Source organism: Staurois parvus, unplaced genomic scaffold, assembly GCF_062004578.1.
Source record: "Staurois parvus isolate SC_StPar_1 unplaced genomic scaffold, SC_StPar_1.0 ptg000321l, whole genome shotgun sequence".
Lineage (NCBI taxonomy): Eukaryota > Metazoa > Chordata > Amphibia > Anura > Ranidae > Staurois > Staurois parvus.
This window is the reverse complement of record NW_028318117.1, coordinates 3,507,714-3,528,410: the sequence shown is the minus strand read 5'-3', so window position 1 is coordinate 3,528,410 and position 20,697 is coordinate 3,507,714. Positions and strand designations below refer to the sequence as shown.

General features: G+C 42.6%; 2 protein-coding genes across 3 annotated transcripts in view; one reads left to right on the top strand and one right to left on the bottom strand.

Annotated features, from left to right (window-relative positions):
- The window catches only part of IFT20 (intraflagellar transport 20), a 54,911-nt gene extending 49,104 nt beyond the window's left edge, over positions 1-5,807 (top strand). The window contains exon 5 of one of the 2 annotated variants that reach the window (XM_089683761.1): positions 5,529-5,807. In XM_089683761.1, the coding sequence (XP_089539887.1) occupies positions 5,529-5,676 (148 nt within the window). In that variant the 3' untranslated portion in view covers positions 5,677-5,807. Of the gene's footprint in view, positions 1-1,082; positions 3,166-5,528 lie in introns of those variants that run through there. The other variant, XM_089683762.1, reaches the window with a different exon arrangement.
- A 1,929-nt stretch (positions 5,808-7,736) lies between these two features.
- Positions 7,737-20,485, bottom strand: TMEM97 (transmembrane protein 97). Its single transcript, XM_089683760.1, has 3 exons — positions 20,310-20,485; positions 13,776-13,920; positions 7,737-11,669 (listed from the first exon to the last, which is right to left on the bottom strand). The coding sequence occupies exons 1-3, from the start codon at positions 20,478-20,480 to the stop codon at positions 11,419-11,421; spliced, it is 567 nt and encodes a 188-aa protein (XP_089539886.1). The 5' UTR covers positions 20,481-20,485; the 3' UTR covers positions 7,737-11,418.
- Between the last annotated feature and the right edge of the window lie 212 nt (positions 20,486-20,697).

Below are 20,697 nucleotides of genomic sequence, written 5' to 3'. Positions count from 1 at the left end.
TTTCATTTCAATGTACCACTAGAAGTAACCATTGCCTGACTTGTGTGCTGCAGACTCGCCGGTGACTCTATACTTTTAGCTTCACTGTCCTGAACTAGCTTGTGATACATAGGTCAGGAAATGGCTGTCCCATCACAAGTATTTTGCTGTGACAGATTTGTTTTACCTATATTCCGAGAGTCATGTATTTTGTAATTTAAGATAACACACATCAATATCCTTAATAGTTCTTTACAGACATGAACTTTTGTTTTGTTGTGTGCCTTTTTTTTTTTTTTATGTAATACATTTTTATATTTGGAATCTTTTTTGTCTGCTATTCACAATATTACTTTTCAAGGCTTAGAAGCTCTAGTTTTAACACTATTCATGGAGGGAGTAAAAACCTTAGTTTAAAGAAACACTATCACCTTGGCCATTGTATGTCCTCCCGACCACTCCTGTATATATCTTGCCTGTGCTCCACTGCCCCTTTCTCGCAGCTGGTACTGAAATCAGGAGTGTCAACAACCAGGGGATGCAGCGATGTTCCTGCCTTAGTCATATGACCGTTCCTGGGCTTATGGATCATCTGTCAGCCCTAAGCACTGTCATAGGGGAGGAGATCAAGCGCTCCCCCTTACACGTAAGCACCAGATCACTTTGCTGGCTGCAACATGGGAAGTAGCATTGGAGGGACATTGGTAAGGTTGAGTATAAGGGAGTTGGGAAGGAGTGGGGATTTAAGGATTTCACTTGCTTATTCTGGAGATAATTGTTGGGGTTCTATGAGGTATCTATCAGGGGCGGACTGACCATTTGGAAACTTGGGCACTGCCTGAGGGCCCGGGGTCAGTAGGGGGCCCCATGAGATGCCCCTGGTACCTTTTTTCATAGGCTTTTTTGAGTTTGGGCAAGGACACGGGCCCCATGATCCCCTATTGCCCGGGGGCCCCATGAGTTGTCAGTCCACCCCTGGTATCTATAGAGATGGAAGGAAAGCTATGTTAAAAATGATATCGATGTATGTACAAAAAATATTGTGAACTGAATATTTAAGGATTCTTTCTTCACTTTAAAAACTCTGTATTATTTTCCTTTAGGTATCAGATAGAATATGAAGCTCTTTGTAAAGTAGAAGCTGAGCAGACCGAATTTATTGACCAATTCATCCTGCAGAAATAACAGTTACTCCTAACGGAATGGGAATTTTTAATGGAATTTTTATCAGAAACTTTCATCAGTCCCACTTCTTTCATCTAATGGGACTCCATATCATTTCTAAAAGCAGACCTGATTATGAGACTTTTTTCTTATTCCTGTGACTTTCAAACACTTGTCATAACCAGTTTGTACATTTTAAAATGCACAACCCTGTTCCTGTAATGAAATATTACAGACTCTGTTGAAAAGTACATTTACACCTGCATTTAGGCACAGTGTGTAAAAAAAAAATTGTTACATTTTTGGTTTTATCAGAACACACTTTCCATAAGCATGAACTGTAATGTAGCAACAACCTACAACCTGCCCTCATGCAGAGGTGTGAATGTAGTCTTTATTTCAGGAGTTGCTGACCTCTATCTTTTAGGGTACATTCATACACCTGTGGATACATCTTAAATGGCATTTTATCCATTTTTACATGCGTTTCCAAAGTTACTTCCATTTTGTGTATAATTTGAAGCAATTATAGCGCATGTACAATTCAATTTACATACAGTAGCAACACAACTGCAGTGCAGGTGGCCTACTGAAATCGGGTACAGAATGTTTGTGCACTTTTTAGGGGCAACTGAAGGTGCATTAAACCAGCCTAAGCTCAGAACTGTTTTACACAATTATGTGTTTTTGGGGTTTTTTTTTCTCCAATAATGCAACATACGTTAACCCATGGCAACCAATCAGGATTCAACTTATCTGCTGTCTCTAGGCTGAAATCCTATTGGTTATTAGGTGCTGTCTTTAGTGTTGTTATCCACGGTATGCTTTGATGTAAGGTCAGGAGTTATATACTGGTTTTAGACCTGGTTCACACTGAATGCAACTTTGAAATGTATTTTTTATTGTATTTTCAGGTACTTATATAGCGCTGTCAATTGCTGCAGCCCTTCACATATATGTTGTACATTCATATCAGTCCCTAACCCTCAAGGGGCGTACAATCTAAGGTCCCTAACTTACATTCATACACATACTAGGGCCAATTTAGATAGGATCCAGCTAACCTACTCTTTAGGGTGTGGAAGGAAACTGGAGTACCTGGAGGAAACCCACGCAGGCACAGGGAGAACATGCAAACTCCAGGCAGGTGCTGCCGTGGTTGGGATTCAAACCAATGACCCTAGTACTGCCAGGTGGAAGTGCTAACCATTTAGCCACTGTGCTGCCCAATCACGCTACTTCACTTGAAGTAGCGTGATTTCAAAGCTGCATATCAGTGCAATTTGTACCTTCGATTTCACTGTGGCTTGTAACTTCATTTAACAGAAGTCAATGCAAGCTGCAGTGAAATTTAAAACCGTTCCTGCACTACTTTTTTCCAATCGTGCTACTTCAAATTTCACTGATTAGGACCGTGCCATAGAAATACATTAAATGCAGCTTTGTAAATCTCATATCGTTCCGGAAGTTGCACAGGTGTGAACCAGGGCTAATTTGCTACTTAGGGTAAGGCAGGTATTCTGTTTATACTACTTTTTTTTTTTTTAATAAAAATATAAACATTTGCTACCTGTAAAGATTTCCATTTCCATGCATTTCATACCCCCCAAAAAATGACATTTCAAATCTTTAAAGAGGCTATTCTCCGGTTAGCATATTGTTTAGTAATTAGTAACACCATCCACTGGATGCTTACTACAAGATCTACCCGAAAGGCACCAGTCCTGGTGTGGTTCCCCTTACTTGCCCTTCAGGGGCCTTTTACATCTATTGGTCTCTAGGTGGATCCCGTAAAGCATGCATGGTTGCCAAAGAGCTTGCTGTTGAGAGACGAGCCCTGTGCCAGCTCACTAGATGTTAGAGGTTGGTTACAGACCAATAAACTGGTGTGCCAAATGTCAAACAAACAAACTGCATAGCAGGAACATTTCCAAGTCCAACCTTATCAACAAGGACAGGAGTTTTCACAGAAGGAAAAAAATTACTTGTTAAACCTAAATAAACATTCTCTACATAACTAGATTTAATTTTGATATCTCACATTTCTGGTATATGTTAATTGGAACCTTGTACAAGAGTCCTGCTGAGGTCTTTTTGCATTCTTAAAGGGGATTTCCAAAAAGATGGAAATGACAATTGGTTAATAGGGCTTTTCCCATGTAGTTCCAGCCTGGGTAGGCAGTGCTTAATTGCTCCATGAGCTATTTTAAAGTGTATGTCAAGAAATAAAAAAAAAATATATTGTATATCTCTACAATACATGCACATTTCCCCATGCTTATCCCTTTAAACACACTGCAAGTACAAAAAATTAACTGTTGATATGCCAGAAATATAGCGTTCCTTCCTCTGACATGACAACACAGCTCTGAACTCCTAAGCACATGGTGTCAGCCCTGCCTTCTTCATTAGTGATGAATTACAAAGAACACAGACCTCTGTCATCTCCTTGTGCACAGGCAGAGAACACGGGAACTTACAAGCAGACACATTTCTGGCAAAGTCACCAGGAACTGTTTGTACTTATTGATCAGATATACACAAAACTGTTTCAATGGCATATTTAGCAGACCTAAGCCAGCAGACTGGAGCCAATGAGAGAAGTTCATTGTTACGGTTTACATAGACGGTAATGCAGGCCATAGACGGGGAGAAAAACGGCCGATTTTTCTTTTAAAAAATGAACAATCGGTCGTTCAAGCGGCCGACGTTACCATCAATGGTAAAAAAAATCGGCCGATTTTCATCCCGTCTACAGCCGGCAAAAAGTGTCCCTGCAGAGAGCTCCGCTATTTCTTTCACAGTTCTTTCACATTTACAGCGGTTGCAGCAATGTATCTATTTGTATCCATTTAGGATACAGATGTTTTTATTCGGAAACAAATAGATACAATGTTGCAACCGCTGTAAATGTCAAGGAACTGTCAAAGAAATAGCGGAGCTCTCTGCAGAGACACATTTTGCAGGCCTGGAATTCCTCTTATTTTTCATCCCTCTTCTTCTTCATCATCATCCTCTTCTTCTTCATCATCATCATCCTCTTCTTCATCATCATCATCCTCTTCTTCTGCTTCTTCTTCATCATCCTCTTCTTCTGCTTCTTCATCATCATCCTCTTCTTCTGCTTCATCATCATCCTCTTCTTCTGCTTCTTCTTCATCATCATCCTCTTCATCATCCTCTGCTTCGTCTTCTTCATCATCATCCTCTTCTTCATCATCCTCGTCTTCATCATCCTCATCATCATCTTCTTCATCATCATCATCCTCCTCTTCATCATCATCATCCTCTTCTTTTTCTTCATCATCCTCTTCTTCTTCATCATCATCATCATCATCCCCCTCTTCTTCCTCTTCCTCATCATCTTCTTCTTATTCATCTTCTTCTTCATCCTCATCTTCTTCTTCATCCTCTTCCTCTTCTTTTTTTCTTCCTCTTGCAGGTCACTGCTCATGCGCAGATTTTTTATCGGTAAAAAAATCGGCCGATTTGCCCATCATTGCCATGAAAATCGGCCGATCGGCAAAATCGGCCGATTTTTTTCCAACTTTACCGATAAAAAAAATCTGCCAAAATACCGAAAAACGGCCGAACAAAGAGCCCACTAACGATCCGAAATTCGGCCGATTTTATTTTCGGCCGAAAAATCGGCCGATTTTCCACCCATCTATGGCCTGCATAAGTCCAAATTGATTACCTTTCTTATTAATAAAGCCACAAAAACACTTTTAATCCCTTTACAACCACCCAGCACATATATGTGGTAGCAAAAGGGTGTGCTTTAAAACCCACACACTGCACATATGTCGTTGGGCTGCTGATATTATTGTGCTGAGAGCGCACTCACTGTGCACTCCTAGCATAAAGGCTGAGCTGTCAAAGACAGCTCTCATCCTGGGCTGAAGATGGGTTGCTGGCAGGACCAGCTTCCTATCCTGTGACATTAGTCACATGATCTCCGATCCTTTCCGGCCCTTGGGCGTTCTGAACTGTTTACAGGAATGCTGGGAAGGGGTTAAAATATGAGTGAAAGTTGAGTTTATTATTCACCAAAGAGACCAGTGATTTGCTGTAATCTATGGCAAATATAAATACGTTTTTTTTATAACAATTTTTGCTTTACTATTGCTGTCTGACCTGTGATTAGTTGCTTTAGGTTACTGTCAACTACCACTGTCTCCACTGTTATTTAATAATCTAGTGCATTAGCAGAGTTGTAGTGAGTGACAATATTTGTAGTTTGCTTTTTGTGTGTAGTTGTCTTGTTTGTAACCTATATATGTGCATTTCATCATCCATTTTCATCAACATTGTGTTGTGATTGACAGTTGATAATTCTATACAGTTGAAATAATATCTTGTTTTTTGTGTATATTTTTCTTTAGGCAAAATAACAGAATATCAAGAAAACACAAGTATTTTCCGCTTACACAAAATGTTTGTGCACATGTATTAATTGATCATTTAAAAAAAAAAAAAAAAAATGGAAATTATAAAACGAAAAGTAACATCTTGACAAAGTCTGTCCTATGACGGTATAAAAATATACCTACCCTGATTCAGTTTCAGTTACCTGTGTGAGCGGTTGAATTTTCTAATAGAGTGCCTTAAGTATTTTATTTGCATGGATTTTTAAAAGTTCAATTAAAAAAACTAAAATGTTATTTTGGTTAATGTGGATTTTTTTTGTTAATCTAACCACTTAAGTACCAGCCTGTATATACTTCTTAATTTCCAGACAATTTTTTATTGTTCAGTGCTGGGATAAGTTGACAATTGCTTGGTCAATCAATACTGTACATAGACATGCAATATATCTTCTTCAAGAAAATAAACCTGTCTGCCTCACAGGCTTCCTTGAAATGTACACTGGGCTGTGCATGCGCCAGTTTAGTATACATTTCGGAACTGTGCCTGTAGTTACTGAACTCCAGCGAATGTGAAGGATATATGTCATCCCATGCAAGCCAATAAAGATGGCCCAAGACTGGCACCAGGAAGAAGCCAGGGAGAGGATACCGATAGCAGCAATGGACATCAAATGTCAGACCATTGGAGAGAAGGCAAGCATTGTGGGCTTTAGTTCTGCTTTATTAGCCCTATTGATAAAAAAAAAAAAAAAAAGTTTACATATAAAGAAAAAAAAAAAAACTGATGTCGACTGCATACACACATTCCCCTCAAATTGTATAGTTTAGGACATCATGTACAGTACTCTATGTGCAGGGGTCAGTACTATGTATTGCACAGATTCATTGGTCAGGAGTTGGTGTGCCCTGATGGTGGTGGTTGCTGGTACGTGCCCTCTTAAATATGGATGACCAATGCTGTGTGCTCCATAATTGTTGGTGAAAGTGGTGTGTTTTTCCCCATTTCATTTGCGGTCAGCTTGCCCACCTTTTATGGTCAATATGCCACTTGCTGTTCTGTGTGCCCTCCTCGTGGTTAGTGTGCCCCCCTTTTGTTGATCAGTGTCAGTAGTGTTATATACAAACGAAGAAGTGATCAGTGGGAGGGCTGTTTACATTTTTTTTGTTTACACTTTTGATGATTGTGATCTGTTTAAGGTGATCACAAGGCACAGATCCACTCTGATTGGCTCTGTGTATTTTTCCAGTGATCTGCTCTGTCTAATGACAGCCTTTCTCAGGCATTTTAAAGGCTCGCTGGCCTCACATGCACATTTTCTGCAGCACCATTTGCGCCACAAAATTGCATCCACCCACTCACCATTTTTATTTAAAATGGTGCAATACTGATGTAGTTGGGGACAAGCTGCACATGCCCAGTTTGGTGTGTATTGGTAGGGAGGTTTTTTTTTCTGGGGAGAGTGCATGATATCAGCACAGGGCCAATCAGCACTGTACATACAGAGGGGTAGGGGTCCTGCAGCCTCAAAGGATTCCTCCTACAAGCTTTAACCAGTGCTCTGCTGGGCACTGATAGCAGTCACAAGACCGTTCTAATTGCTGATGAGAAAAGGGTTAGATTTACTAAAATAATTGCATTTCTATGTTCTATGTACTGTGGGAGACCAGATATAGTGAATGCAGGGTCATGGGTTTAGTAACACTTTCAGGTAAAAAACCATTTGCAATGAGGATCCCCCCCTTTTCACTTACCTGAGCCTGATCTCGATTCAGCACTGTGCACAAGAACAGTGGCTCTCTCCCTCCTCACAGGGCAGATTGATAGCAGTGGGGAGCCATTGGATCCCATTGCTGTCAATCAAATCCTATGATGAGGATGTGAGGGGTGGGGCAAAGCCCTGCTTTCTTTATCTATGGATGCAGGCAGTGGGGCTTGGGAGTGAGCCCACACGAGTACCCCCTTAGAATTTGCCGGTGGGGGTCCCCAGAAGAGGACCAGGGCTGCTCTGTGCAAAACCATTACACAGTACATTACATTAAGTAAAACATGTTATTGAAAATAAAGACATGAAGGTTTAAACAGGCATTACATAGTGTTTTTATAATACTTCTGGGGAAACCCCCCCCACTAAATCATTTCTATATTTGTTTCCAATAAAAGACACGGGTTATGTGATCAATCCATATGTCTGGCTGGAACTCATCAATGATTACAACTGTTAGTACTGGAAAAATAGATTTATTTAGTGAATCATATGAAAGAGGCAATGATCATTAGAACTGTACTGAGGACCATTTCACAGCAGTACAAAAAGAAACAGAACAGACCAATAACAACTGTAAGTGAAATAAAGATAAAAGGAAGAACAAAACTATTTTCTTTAAAAGCTTACTGTTAAAACACATTTCACATTAAAAAAGTTGGCATTTGTGTATTGTATATATCTTGGCTTTTCCTATTGCCTGTTACGAGACTCTGATGCAAAACCATTCATTTCAAACTTAGAAGAGTCTAAATGCATTTCATGCATGTTATTTACAGGCAGAGATCCAAAACAAGGAAATTGCTGCGGGGATGCCACCATGGTGGATTAGATGTCAGCAGTCCCAGCCAATGCAGAGCTGTCACTTAAGTATTCTCCTTCCTCAGCTGCTACATAAAAGGTTATGTAGGGAGGCTGAGGGTGGAGGAGCTGTGCCAGCACAGAAAGAAATTAAACACTCCTAGAAGACAGGGTTATGATGTTCAAGGAGGGGGCTGCACTGAACATCTGACTTCATGAGTAGTCAAATTTTCCAGCAGGTTCAGAGGCACATTGAAAGCAAATAAAAAAAAAACATTTATGGAAGAAAAAACACTGCAAATAAGCTTTTCAAATACTTGATTTTTCTGTGCTTTTACCTTTAAGTTGGTAACAAGGTCAGGGGCAGATACAGTTTTTTTTTTTTTGAGATAGGAGAGAGAGTACCACAGTAGACAATACTGTTTTAGGAAAATCTCTGGCTCAAGAAAAAAAAAATCCTTTCTGAGGACTGTAGAAAGCAAAATGAAGCTGCCAGGAGAAGGTTTCATGACAGCCTGGGCTCAGAGGAAGTTGGTTACATGACATTGGCCATCACTGAACCATGAAGATTGAGGACATCCAATGGCAGAAAAACAGTAATGCATGGCTCTGAACTGAAGGATATAAACAAATCTTGAAACAATTTGAAATAAATTCTGTTATTTTGTCTTTTAATGGGTTATTATTGTTTTATATATAGAGAGACAGTCATAGTTATACTAAGCCTAATATTCCAAGAGGTTCACAAAGGACAAATTACAGGACATTAGCTGCAGGTAGATGAAAGACTATGTTACCATCAGTATAGGAATGTATGGGTTCTTTTCAGTAAAAGTGGTTATTCTGTGAAATGCCCTTCCTCAGGATGTACAAAAAAAAAAAGACATAAAAGTGAAGTCTTTTAATAGTAGCAACAATTACACTGGCTATTGTATCCCAATGCCTTCCCCCATGAGCCAACATGCAGACACAGTTGCAAAGGAGACTTTGCCTTTCTACTTGACTAAACCAGCTTCATATTGTGGAAGGCTGAACTTGATTCTTTCAGCTAATATATCAAATTTTGGGCAATGAGTTTTACTCTACCATTTCACTTTTCAAATAGTGCCCTAGTTACAAACCACAGCTCTACCTACCTTCTAGTCCAGTTTTATAATTCATAAAGAAAAAAAAATTAAAAAGGTATTTTTACCACTTCAATGCAGGGCACTTTCACCCCCTTCCAGTCCAGGCCAATTTCCAGCTTTCAGCGCTGTCGCACTTTGAATGACAAATGCATGATCATGCAACACTGTACCCATATGAAATTTGTATAATATATGTTGGAGACAGATAGAGCTTACTTTTGGTGGTATTAAATCACCACTGGGTTTTTTATTTTTTGCTAAACAAAAAAAAGAATTTTGAAAAGCGTCTTAGTTTTTGTTCTAAAATTTTTCAAATAAGTAATTTTTTTTCTTCTTCACTGATGTGTGCTGTACTGACAGCCTTGCCGGTTATTGGCTTTCCCTTTCTTACAAAGACACAATGTGTGAGGAAAGGACTGCCGATAACTGCGAAGTCTGTTTACAAGTGATCAGCTGTGATTGGGCAGGCTGCCATGAAGACTGAGATTGAGCTCTGCAGTCACTTTTGCAGTTGTTTTCTTATTCCTGGTCACAACCCTGTGTATTCTCCTTATGTCTCCTTCAGTCAGATGACCATGTCGACCATGCTTATACTTATAAAAAGTCGTCTTCCCAGATACTGTATACGCCATCATAACCTTTGATACTGTACCTCGCCACATGGAAAATAAATTGCAACGTCAGTCACAGAGGCACCAGCTAAGCAGCACTAAAAATTTGCCCTCTTTGAAGCTCAGTAAGCTCTCTGACATGACTCCATTTTACTAGCAGTGCACGCAGTGAATGATGGAAGTGAGGTTTGCCACCTGTTAGCTAGGTGTCTCATCACACAGCGGAAGCAAGAGTGTTACATCACTTCCGATTTCAACACAAAACTTGTCACTTTCACAGCTGGAAATCATGTAGTGTTTCCAATGGTTTTTCTCTAACTCCTTTATGTGCCACTAAAAATCCTTGCGGTTACTAAATTAAGTTTATACACTATATAGCCACAACTTTGTGGACACCTGACCATCTGACTTATATTGCTGGAGTCACAAGGCTGAACGTACACAACTGTCCATGTACTTACTGTATGCTGTATCATGTAGAGTAACCGTCACTGGATCACCTTAACGCAGTAATTTGGAGGGGTGTCCACATATTTCTGGCTATATAGGGTAGCACAGGAACAGTGGAAAAAAGCACTTCATGATCTTCCCTCACTGTTTATGTTGGTCATTGATGGATCAAAATTCACCCAGTTCAGCAGGAACCAGGTGAATTTTGATCCAAGTATGGTGGTTTTTGCTTTACAAAAGTCAGTCTATGTTCACTCCCCTTCAATATGCAAGTTCTCCCCTTCATTCTGAATGGCCAAATGTGGTTATACAGGCAACCATACTTTATCCGTTATCCGTCTATGGGTTATATGAATTGTCCTTAGTTTAGATGTTTCCAATAACAGGAACAACGGAGACATAGGCTTTGCCATACATTATACCATTTTCTTGTACACATTTTCTTTGAAACCTAATGATATGAGGTCAAACCTAAACACTTTCAATTTGTATGCGATCAGGCAAGCCCTTGCACTACATAGCTGAAGGTAAATCTAAAGAAAATTTAACAAGAAAATTGTATAAAATGTATGGCCAGCTTAAGGCAGCTCACAATATTCTTTTTTTTTTTTCCTTCAACTATAGGATTGAATTTAAAAAAATGGCCCGATTCTCCCATCCACACATTCCATTTGGATGGGGGGCTCCTTGCTGAACAATATTGTTGTGACAGCGGGGGGAGCTTTTCCTGCTGTCAGAATACACTGATCAGTGCGGCTGGCTATAGCCGCCAGCGCTGATCGATCAGCAAAAACCATCCGATCAACTTCTATACAACCAGGCTGCCCATACATTGATTGAAGTTTGGCCACGCCCTGCTGAACTGACTGAATTTCAATCCATGTATTGCTGTAGGTTATTACCACATTTCCTATGCAAGACATCCTAATATGAAAAAGGCAAAGGTTTGTGTATCATTGGCATACAGTATATCTGAATATCTATTGGTCTGACTTTCCATGATAGAGAAAAATTCTATAAAGACACAATTAATATAGATTTCTTTTCCAGTAAGTGGCTATATTACTCTGTATTGCAGTAAACGTTGCTTGTTGTTCCTGACATGTAGTCACGGCCCATGGTAATGTAGAAAGAAGTCTTTAACCCGGTGATATTACTTCCTTTTCCGCTTCTCCTCTTTATAGTACCTAGGACTGAACAGCATGGTGATCAGAATCAATAGCGGGATCACCAGGTAGGGAGCATATATGGCCACCAGAGTAAGGCGCTCCTGTGGTGTTGGAGAATCCAGCTCACTGGTTTTTGGAAAATCACCAAAGAGAAGCTGTGCGAGGATGGCCAGTACTGTGGTGGCGACATGGGAGGAATAGACGATGGCAGGGATTCTGATCCACCGGCATCCACCTGAAATGAGATAAAGTATTCAATAGACTTCACTAATTCATACAACCTTTCCAAGGTCAAAGACTGATTACTATCTATGAGTAAACTAAAGAGATCAATGTACAAAGAGTGATCACTAATCTATTTACTCCCTATATGATAAAGCAGACAGATATACAAAATATGTTCCTGTTACCGTAGAAATGAGTACTGCGATCAACAAACACAGGATTACAATAGTACAACAGAAAGGTAGCAACCTCATCTTCAAAGACCCCTATCTGGCTATTCTAATGCGGGGTACACACTATACGGTTTTTTTTTTTGATAGATTGACAAACAATATTAGTACAATAATCTCCTCCACTGAGCTATTATGTTCTGACGGGGACTGTCCCCTTCCCCCCACCAGAACACACTGATCAGCGCTTGCAGTGCTGATCAGATGCCAGTCGCATGCGGATTTTCCAGCATGCCCGCTCGACAGAAGCCAGACAGGCGATATTCGGCCAGTGTGTACCAGCGTTAACTCTTTGTGGAATGGGGGCAAGGGTGGATTCATTAATCACCTTTTTTTTGCTCTGAAATGCCTGCTAGAGTGCAATAGACAGGTGGTGAGGAGGCAATATGTCACCTCCTCTCTGCCTATTTTAACCCCATAAATGCTGCACCACACAAAGTTGCAGCACAGCCCCATTCCCTTCGATGGATCATATTCAGCAAGCGATAGTGCCCACCAAACACAACAGCAGATTTAATTCTTACCGTGGTCACAGCGTGTGTACACCTCCATCCACTGCCTTGGCAGTCTAATGGGGAGCAGCACCCTACCTAGGCGAGGATGACGTACACTAAAACCCCACCTTCTGCGGAATCCTGGGGTATGTGGCAACCAGGGGGCCACAGGACCAGTTTCCCTGCAGTCTGTAATCATGTGCAGTAAGAGCCAGCTGTGACTGTGCTGGAACTTAAAGTTTACTCCCAAATGCAACATGGCAGCATGGAAGATTAGACACCCTTCGAGGAATTGGGTGTGTGGAAGACAGTGTTGGACATCATGGGCCAGTATGTGTTTCTTTAAAGTCAGCAACTTCAAGTACTGTAACTGCTGACTTTTAGTTTCCTAGGGTTCCTCTTTACATATTGGAAACTCAATCTTAAAGCAGAACTACCATCTCAATATGTACCTGTCCAATGGTCCTGCACTGATGCCGGCATCTTCTTTTGAGTGATGATATTTGGATGAGGGATGACGCCACCCTTGCGCATGTACAAGAGACAGTCATCCCGGTTCTCGGAGACCAGTCCAGTACTGTAAGCTGAGCTGTGTGAGATGGTGAGCAGGCAGGTAGGAGCATTTTATTGCAGAAGAGACTGTGCAAGTCTCTTCTGCAATAAAAGCCTGCCTGCCTGCAGTTTTCTACAGTGGGACTTCAGTTCCAGTGTCTGCTCAGAAGAGGATGTTCAACTCTGGGTTTTTGACTGCATTTTACAGCATTCAAGAAGAGGGCCCTATAATACATACAACCCAAGGTATAAACCTTTGTTTAAGGAAGGAGGCTAGTTCTAACACTAAGAAACAAGTAAAAGCTTTCAAAAAAATTATTCTCGGTAGAAATCAATTTGCTACTAAGGATTACAAAAAAATGTTATGAACCAACTGACAAAAATTGCTCTGCTGATCAAGCAGAAGAGGGTGGTTTCATGGAGAGGTCAGGGTCAAGTCTGTCCAATCTATAGTCCAAGAGGCTCCCGCTAAAAAATGCAATATCCTCAACAAATAGGTCAAATGTAATTTTTTGAGGTATTGGCTAACTGGCTCCTGGGAATTGTCCAGCCCCGGTGGTAACATTTCCACGTCAAGTAAGCAGCAGAAATGTCCAATTCTCGCAAGTACAAGCCATTAGCATTTCCACACAATCCAATGAGCCTGCTGTGTGTAGAACTGCCACCAGTAACAGCAAAAAACCACCTTGGGGCTTCCAGCAATACCATCACTGGCCGCTATAAAGACTGGCATCACTGAAGACTCTCACAACCATGTCCTTTACATAATCTTCATTATTTTCCAAACATAATTTTACTGCTATACATGTGGCAACAAAAATACCTGCCAATTATACCCACCTTTTAAAAACGCATAGGCAGCCACAGGGAAAAAGGGAAGCTGAACAATGGCTTCACAATACACAAAGCTCATAAACCAAGGTGGAGGGTTCATCATAAGATGGTCCTTGAAGGTGACGGTGTACCATCTCACCAGGTCCAGCAACTGCAGACAAACACAAAGGACCATTATTTATTAGTCTGGATAGCAGTAAGAGCCAGCAAATGTCACCATTTGTTACAAAGCATCATTATGAATCCTAATAAAACCTAAAGACCCATACACACGATGAGAATATCGGACGAATGATCGTTTGGTTTTGGCTTTTTGCATGCTAGTCTCATATTGAAAGTGAAGAGGTTACTAAAGTTATGAAAATTCTTGTACAACAGAATGTAAATTTGGAAGTGATGTCATGTAATATATTTTTTGTGCTGATTAAACGAAAATCATGCGATATTTCGTGTTTGTACCTTCAAATAATTTTGGACAAATGCTGTAAACGAACGATCAGATTATCGTACGATCGCTTCCAAAGCGTTATTTTCATACAATTTTCTGATCATGTGTACTAGGCTTAAAGGCAGCTTTCACACTTAGCAGTTTTTGTTCAGTTAAAAAAGAGGAATACAAATGCATGAAAAATGCATCCCTTTAAATCCTATGGAACTGGTCTGTTGAGTTTCAGTTGTGTTTTAAAAGAAAATCCTGCCTGCTGCATTTTGGGTGCCTGTTTGTTCAGTAAAAAAAAAAAAATGCACCTCTCCATTGAAATGAATGGACACTGCATCAAAAACGCAATGCACCGCTGGGAAAAGCTTTGCCCCGTCACATGTGCAGGGGAAAAAGCAATGTAAACGCATCAAAAACACAAAGCACTGCAGCAAAAACCCATGCGTTTTTGCAACGGAGTGTGATAGCAGCCTAAAATTACAACACACAGGTTAGTCAACAATAGGTGTTGGGAGGGGGAGGGGCATTTTTAAAGTTAGTTAGGTTTAGGCTGGAATTCTACTTTAAAGCTTTAGTAAACTGGCAAAAAAAACAAAATAATGGGCCCCCTGCAGATATAGGTCATAATGTACTAGTGAGCATTGCATACTAGTACATTATGAAAGACCTCCAAACGGAGCTATCCAGCGCCACACTGTCACGGCTCCTCGGTGCCGCCCTCTTCGCATGTTCTTTCTGGGTTCTCGGGCTTCGGCAGTATGAATGGCCAGTGCCGCGATGACATCACTCCTGTACATATGCGTGGAAGCCCTTGGCTGCGGCATGGAGCTCTGAAGGTCCGGCATGCTGTGCTGTCTCTTCAGAGTGCATGTGCCGGAGACACCACCAGCTGCATGCTGAGTTTAGGAGATATATATTCGCTGTACCTACAGCTGAGCTGCATTATTATTATAGGCTTACCTGTACAGCTGTGGTCAAAGGTTTAGAGAATGACATAAATATTAATTTTCACAAAGTCTGCTGCCTCAGTTTTTATGTGGCAATTTGCATATTCTCCAGAATGTTATGAAGAGTGATCAGATGACTTTCAAAGTCCTTCTTTGCCATGAAAATGAGCTCAACCCCCCCAAAAAAAACATTTCCACTGCATTTCAACCCTGGCACAAAAGGCCCAGCTGACATTATGTCAATGATTCTATCGTTAACATAGGTGTCAGTGTTGATGAGGACAAGGCTGGAGATCACTCTGTCAGGCTGATTGAGTTAGAAGCTTTAGAAGGAGGGTGTTGCTTGAAATCATTGTTCTTCCTCCGTTAACAAGCTACCTGCAAGGAAGAGTGCACCTAAATCAACCATTTATCGGATCATCAAGAACTTCAAGGAGAGAGGATCAATAGTTGTTCAGGGCATTCAAGAAAGTCCAGCAAATGCCAGAACCGTCTCCTGAAGTTGATTCAGTTGCGGGATCGGGGCACTACCAGGGCAGAGCTTGTTCAGTAATGGCAGCAGGCTGGTGTGAGTGTATCTGCACACAGTGAGAAGATGGCCTGGTGACAAGAAGGGCAGCAAAGAAGCCACTTCTCTCCAGGAAAGACATCAGGAACAGGCTGATATTCTGCAAAAGGTACAGGGATTGGACTGCTGAGGACTGGGGGAAAGTCATTTTCTCTGATGAATCCCCTTTCCTATTGTTTGGGGCATCCAGAAAAACCTTGTCCGGAGAAAAAGTGAGCGCTACCATCAGTCCTTAACAGCCACGAATAAAGAACGGTACAAAAACATCCTCCGAGAGCAACTTCTGCCAGCCATCCAAGAACAGTTTGTACTGAACAATGCCTTTTCCAGCATGATGGAGCACCTTGCCATAAGACAAACGTCATAACTAAGTGGCTTGGGGAACAAAACATCGACATTTTGGGTGCATGGCCAGGAAACTCCCCACACCTTAATCCCAATGATCAATCCTCAAGAGAAGAGGTGGGTGAAGAAAGCCCCCCCCCAAATTCTGACAAACTCCAAGCATTGATTATACAAGAATGGGCTGCCATCAGTGAGGATGTGACCCAGACGATGACTGACAGCATGCCAGGGCGAATTGCAGAGGTCTTGAAAAAGAAGGGTCAACACTGCAAATATTGACTGCATTACCTTCATGTCATTGTCAATAAATGCCTTTGACACTTCTGAAATGCTTGTCATTATACTTCAGTATATCATAGAACAGGGGTGGGCAACTGTGGCCCTCCAGCTGTTGTAGAACTACAAGTCCCATGAGGCATTGCAAAACTGACAGTTACAAGCATGACTCCCAGAGGCATGATGGGACTTGTAGTTCACCAACAGCAGGAGGGCCACAGTTGCCCACCCCTGTCATAGAACATCTGGCAAAAAGATCTAAAAACACTGAAGCAGCAGACTTTGTGAAAACTAATATTTGTGACATTCTCAAAACGTTTGTCCAGGGCTGTAGGTCCGACTTACAACGTGGACTTTACCTTCCGCTTAAAGCAAAGTTCACGAAACCCAGGATTGGGCTCTTGGGGTCTGTTCACACCAGCAGCCATGTGGTAGCCCAGCTACTGGCCTGCACTGTGGACTACACCTCATTTCATTTTTTTTTCCACCTTTATTGGAATGTTCCAAAATTACTATCCATTCACATTTCTCCACCACAGCGCACTGCGATGCACACCCCCACCATCCAATGCCCCTGTTGTGGATGGGCCCTAGGACTCTGGTCACCTATCATAGATGCCCATTGAGTTTGGGTCTAGAAATCTGCAGTTGGTAATACTGATCACTGTGTGTGATAACATGCTTTGTGCACGGGAGCCACGTCATTGGAAGGAGACCTCTGCACTGTGTACAAAGTGTATGGAGATCCCTGTGCTCACCAACAACAGTCTCCAATGACCCTGAACTGCTATACAAAACGTATACAATACTGCAGAGATAGGACCGTGATGTTGGTGTCCAGGACTGAAACCCTTCACAGATCAGGAACAGATCACCTCTGCAACAATGTATTCATTCTGTACAGCCATTCCTTCTCTGCAGGAGATCCACTTCTTAGATATGACGGCTGCATTAGTTTTCTTTAAGACTTGTTTTTTGCTTTATTTTCACCTGGTGATCCAGCCAGTAAGTCTGTTATTTTTCAACAACTTTTAAAGAATAACTTCACTTTGTTGGGAAAAAAAAAACCATTCTCCTTTGGGTGATCTGTGTACATTGCAAGGAGTTTAACAAACTTTGTTGCAGATTTCTACCTTTTATTATTCTGAGGAAATAGCTGTCTGTGTCCATGTGCAGAGTGAATCTGTATGGGAGTGGTTTCACAATTATCACCTGCAGGGCTCCAATGAGGAACGTGGCAGGGTCTGCATCCCTTTAGACGTGATTTCCCTTTGGGATTATTTCACCTAAAATTACATTTTTGTTGCAGTAGATGCCAAAAATCTGACTTGTATCTAAGGCTAGCCATACACTATACAATTTTCTGTCCAATTTCCTTTAGATTTACCTTCGACTATGTAGTGCAAGGGCCTGCCTAACTGGATATAATTGAAAGTGTTGTTTAGGTCTGACCTCATATTATGTGTTTGGGTAAATCTAAAGCAAAAATCTCAAGAAAAGTGTATAATGAATGGCCAGCCTAAGTCCTCGTTCATACAGGTAAGCCCCTCTGTGAGGGCTGTGTTCCATGCACCCCCCCTCTGTGTTCCATGCATCCTCCTCCGTGTTCCATGCATCCCATCCATGTCTATTGGGACACAGCTGCTGCCCGAACACAGCCGCTAATCTGATATCCGATCAAATACAATTGAATTTCCATTGATCAGATCATGAGATCACATGGTGGATGTACAGCTGCGATCGATGACATGGTGGATGCACAGCTGCGATCGATGACATGGTGGATGCACAGCTGCGATCGATGACATGGAGGGTGCACAGCTGCGATCGATGACATGGAGGATGCACAGCTGCGATCGATGACATGGAGGATGCACAGCTGCGATCGATGACATGGTGGATGCACAGCTGCGATCGATGACATGGAGGATGCACAGCTGCGATCGATGACATGGAGGATGCACAGCTGCGATCGATGACATGGTGGATGCACAGCTGCGATCGATGACATGGTGGATGCACAGCTGCGATCGATGACATGGAGGGTGCACAGCTGCGATCGATGACATGGAGGGTGCACAGCTGCGATCGATGACCTGGAGGATGCAGAGCTGCGATCGATGACATGGAGGGTGCACAGCTGCGATCGATGACATGGAGGGTGCACAGCTGCGATCGATGACATGGAGAGTGCACAGCTGCGATCGATGACATGGAGGGTGCACAGCTGCAATCGATGACATGGAGGGTGCACAGCTGCAATCGATGACATGGAGGGTGCACAGCTGCGATCGATGACATGGAGGATGCACAGCTGCGATCGATGACATGGAGGATGCACAGCTGCGATCGATGACATGGAGGATGCACAGCTGCAATCGATGACATGGAGGATGCACAGCTGCGATCGATGACATGGAGGATGCACAGCTGCGATCGATGACATGGAGGATGCACAGCTGCGATCGATGACATGGAGGATGCACAGCTGTGATCGATGACTTTGGGCTCCCTTCCACCAGATGCGCTCCGGTGTGTTCTCAGGCACAGTATATGGATTGGGATACACCCCAATCTCTGTGCTCACTCTGTATTTCTACATATTGCATTTGTGTGCATCTTCCAGAATAATCTGTTCCTTTATTGCGATCTATTTTCTGGACAAAGTTGCATGTATATGTTCATGCGTGTTTGTGGCGTGTTCCAGTGCAGACAAATGCAACATACTGTGGTTTTTTTTTTATAATTAAAGTACATAAAAGCCCTGCAGTGGTGTAAACGTGACTCATGGGAATGCATTCCTTTTCTTGTCTATGCGTTTTTTGCTGCGTTTAGAACACATGACTGCACCTGGTGTACATGAGCCTGAACTGCGGTACAGGATACAAGTGTACAATCCAAGCGCACATGTTCCTGTGTTACTAATGGCTGTGTGTGTAAGTGGGTGCTGCAGCGACCGTCGGCTGGAATCGGACAGAATCCGCAAGGCAGAATGTCACAGCACACCGAGGATCACCAATATGGTAGCAGGAGATTTCATGAACAATCACATAGTTCCAGCAAGGCAACGTTTCGGAGTCTCGCAGGACCCCTTCATCAGGCATGTGTCACTAACTGCAGTGCAAACGCATGACAAGAAGGATGTAGTGCGATGAGTCTAGTGTACACATTATTAACGTGTGCAATACAAGAGGGTCAGGGGGGCTCCTTGCAGCGCTTTCATGTGTGTAAAACACAAACCAGCACGGCGTGCTGCATTTTCCTGCATTGGAACGCACACAAAACGCACATACATGTCAGCAAACACAACTTGGTAAAGAGAACAAGCTGAAATGAAAAAGCGATTCCAAACACTAGACTGCAAACGCATGTAGACACACCGGGGGCCACATCCTAGAGTTTTGGAATTGCGGGAAGAATCGTCGTGATCCTGCCCACCATTCCACATCACACTAACATGGCGGCAATGTGCGTTTAGGGGACATTCATTCTTAATGGTACTCGAAGTGTGGTGCGATTGTCAAAACTGTCGCCATGGAAAAACACACGTGGGAAAGCAATGTGCGATGCTCACCCACATGTACAGGACAATTGATGTGTCTGTACTGTGTGCGACGGCGGAAATGTGTAAATCGCCACCCACAAAAATTGAGAGTGGGAACGTGCATTCCTGCTAGGTGAGGCGTGAATGGGGCCAAACCTCACACAAACAGAAAGCATGAAGGCGGATTGTGGTGTACATGTTGGCTCTGGATGTAAATCCCCCCCACTCTGACATATGGAAGGATCCGGATGTGCAGTGTGGATGGAGAGATCGATAGTGGAGGAAATCGATGATTGATTGAAGCGTGTATGCCCTCCATTAGCGATCACACACAATCACCTGTTCTATTCCCAGCATATGGAGTGCAGATCATAGGGGAGCCCTGATGTCATGTGTCTGGGGGAGGGGGCGGAACACTGACCTGCTGCGGGTACCAGCTGGACGGGAGGACGGCCTGCAGGTCTATGAGCAGAGTGATGGGGATGTGGGAGAAGAAGTAGAAGAAGAAGATCCATTCCAGCAGGCGGACGACAGCGGCCATGTCGGCGGAGAGCAGAGCAGTGACTGAGGGCGGATACAACAAGCCACTCATACCAGAAAGGACCCGCCTCCGTCAACCAATCACGCTCCGGCTCCAGGAGCTTCTTCATGACACGTGTCGCCCGAGCCCGCCTCCTCCCTGTGTCAGGTGTGATGTGACTTGTAAGGGGGCGGGGCGGTGACTCTTCCTAGCGCTCTATGACACCCATAGAGGAGTGATGTCCTGATCCCCTTCACAGTACAGAGGTGGTGATGTGGCTGGGAGGAGG

Bases quoted from the DNA above. Each gene is read 5' to 3' on its own strand.
- TMEM97 (XM_089683760.1), bottom strand. From the start codon at position 20,480: ATGAGTGGCTTGTTGTATCCGCCCTCAGTCACTGCTCTGCTCTCCGCC. The intron at 13,921-20,309 runs GTCAGTGTTCCG...GTTTGTCTGCAG, and splicing joins CCAGCTGGTACCCGCAGCAG to TTGCTGGACCTGGTGAGATG. The intron at 11,670-13,775 runs GTGGGTATAATT...ATCTCATTTCAG, and splicing joins TGCCTATGCGTTTTTAAAAG to GTGGATGCCGGTGGATCAGA.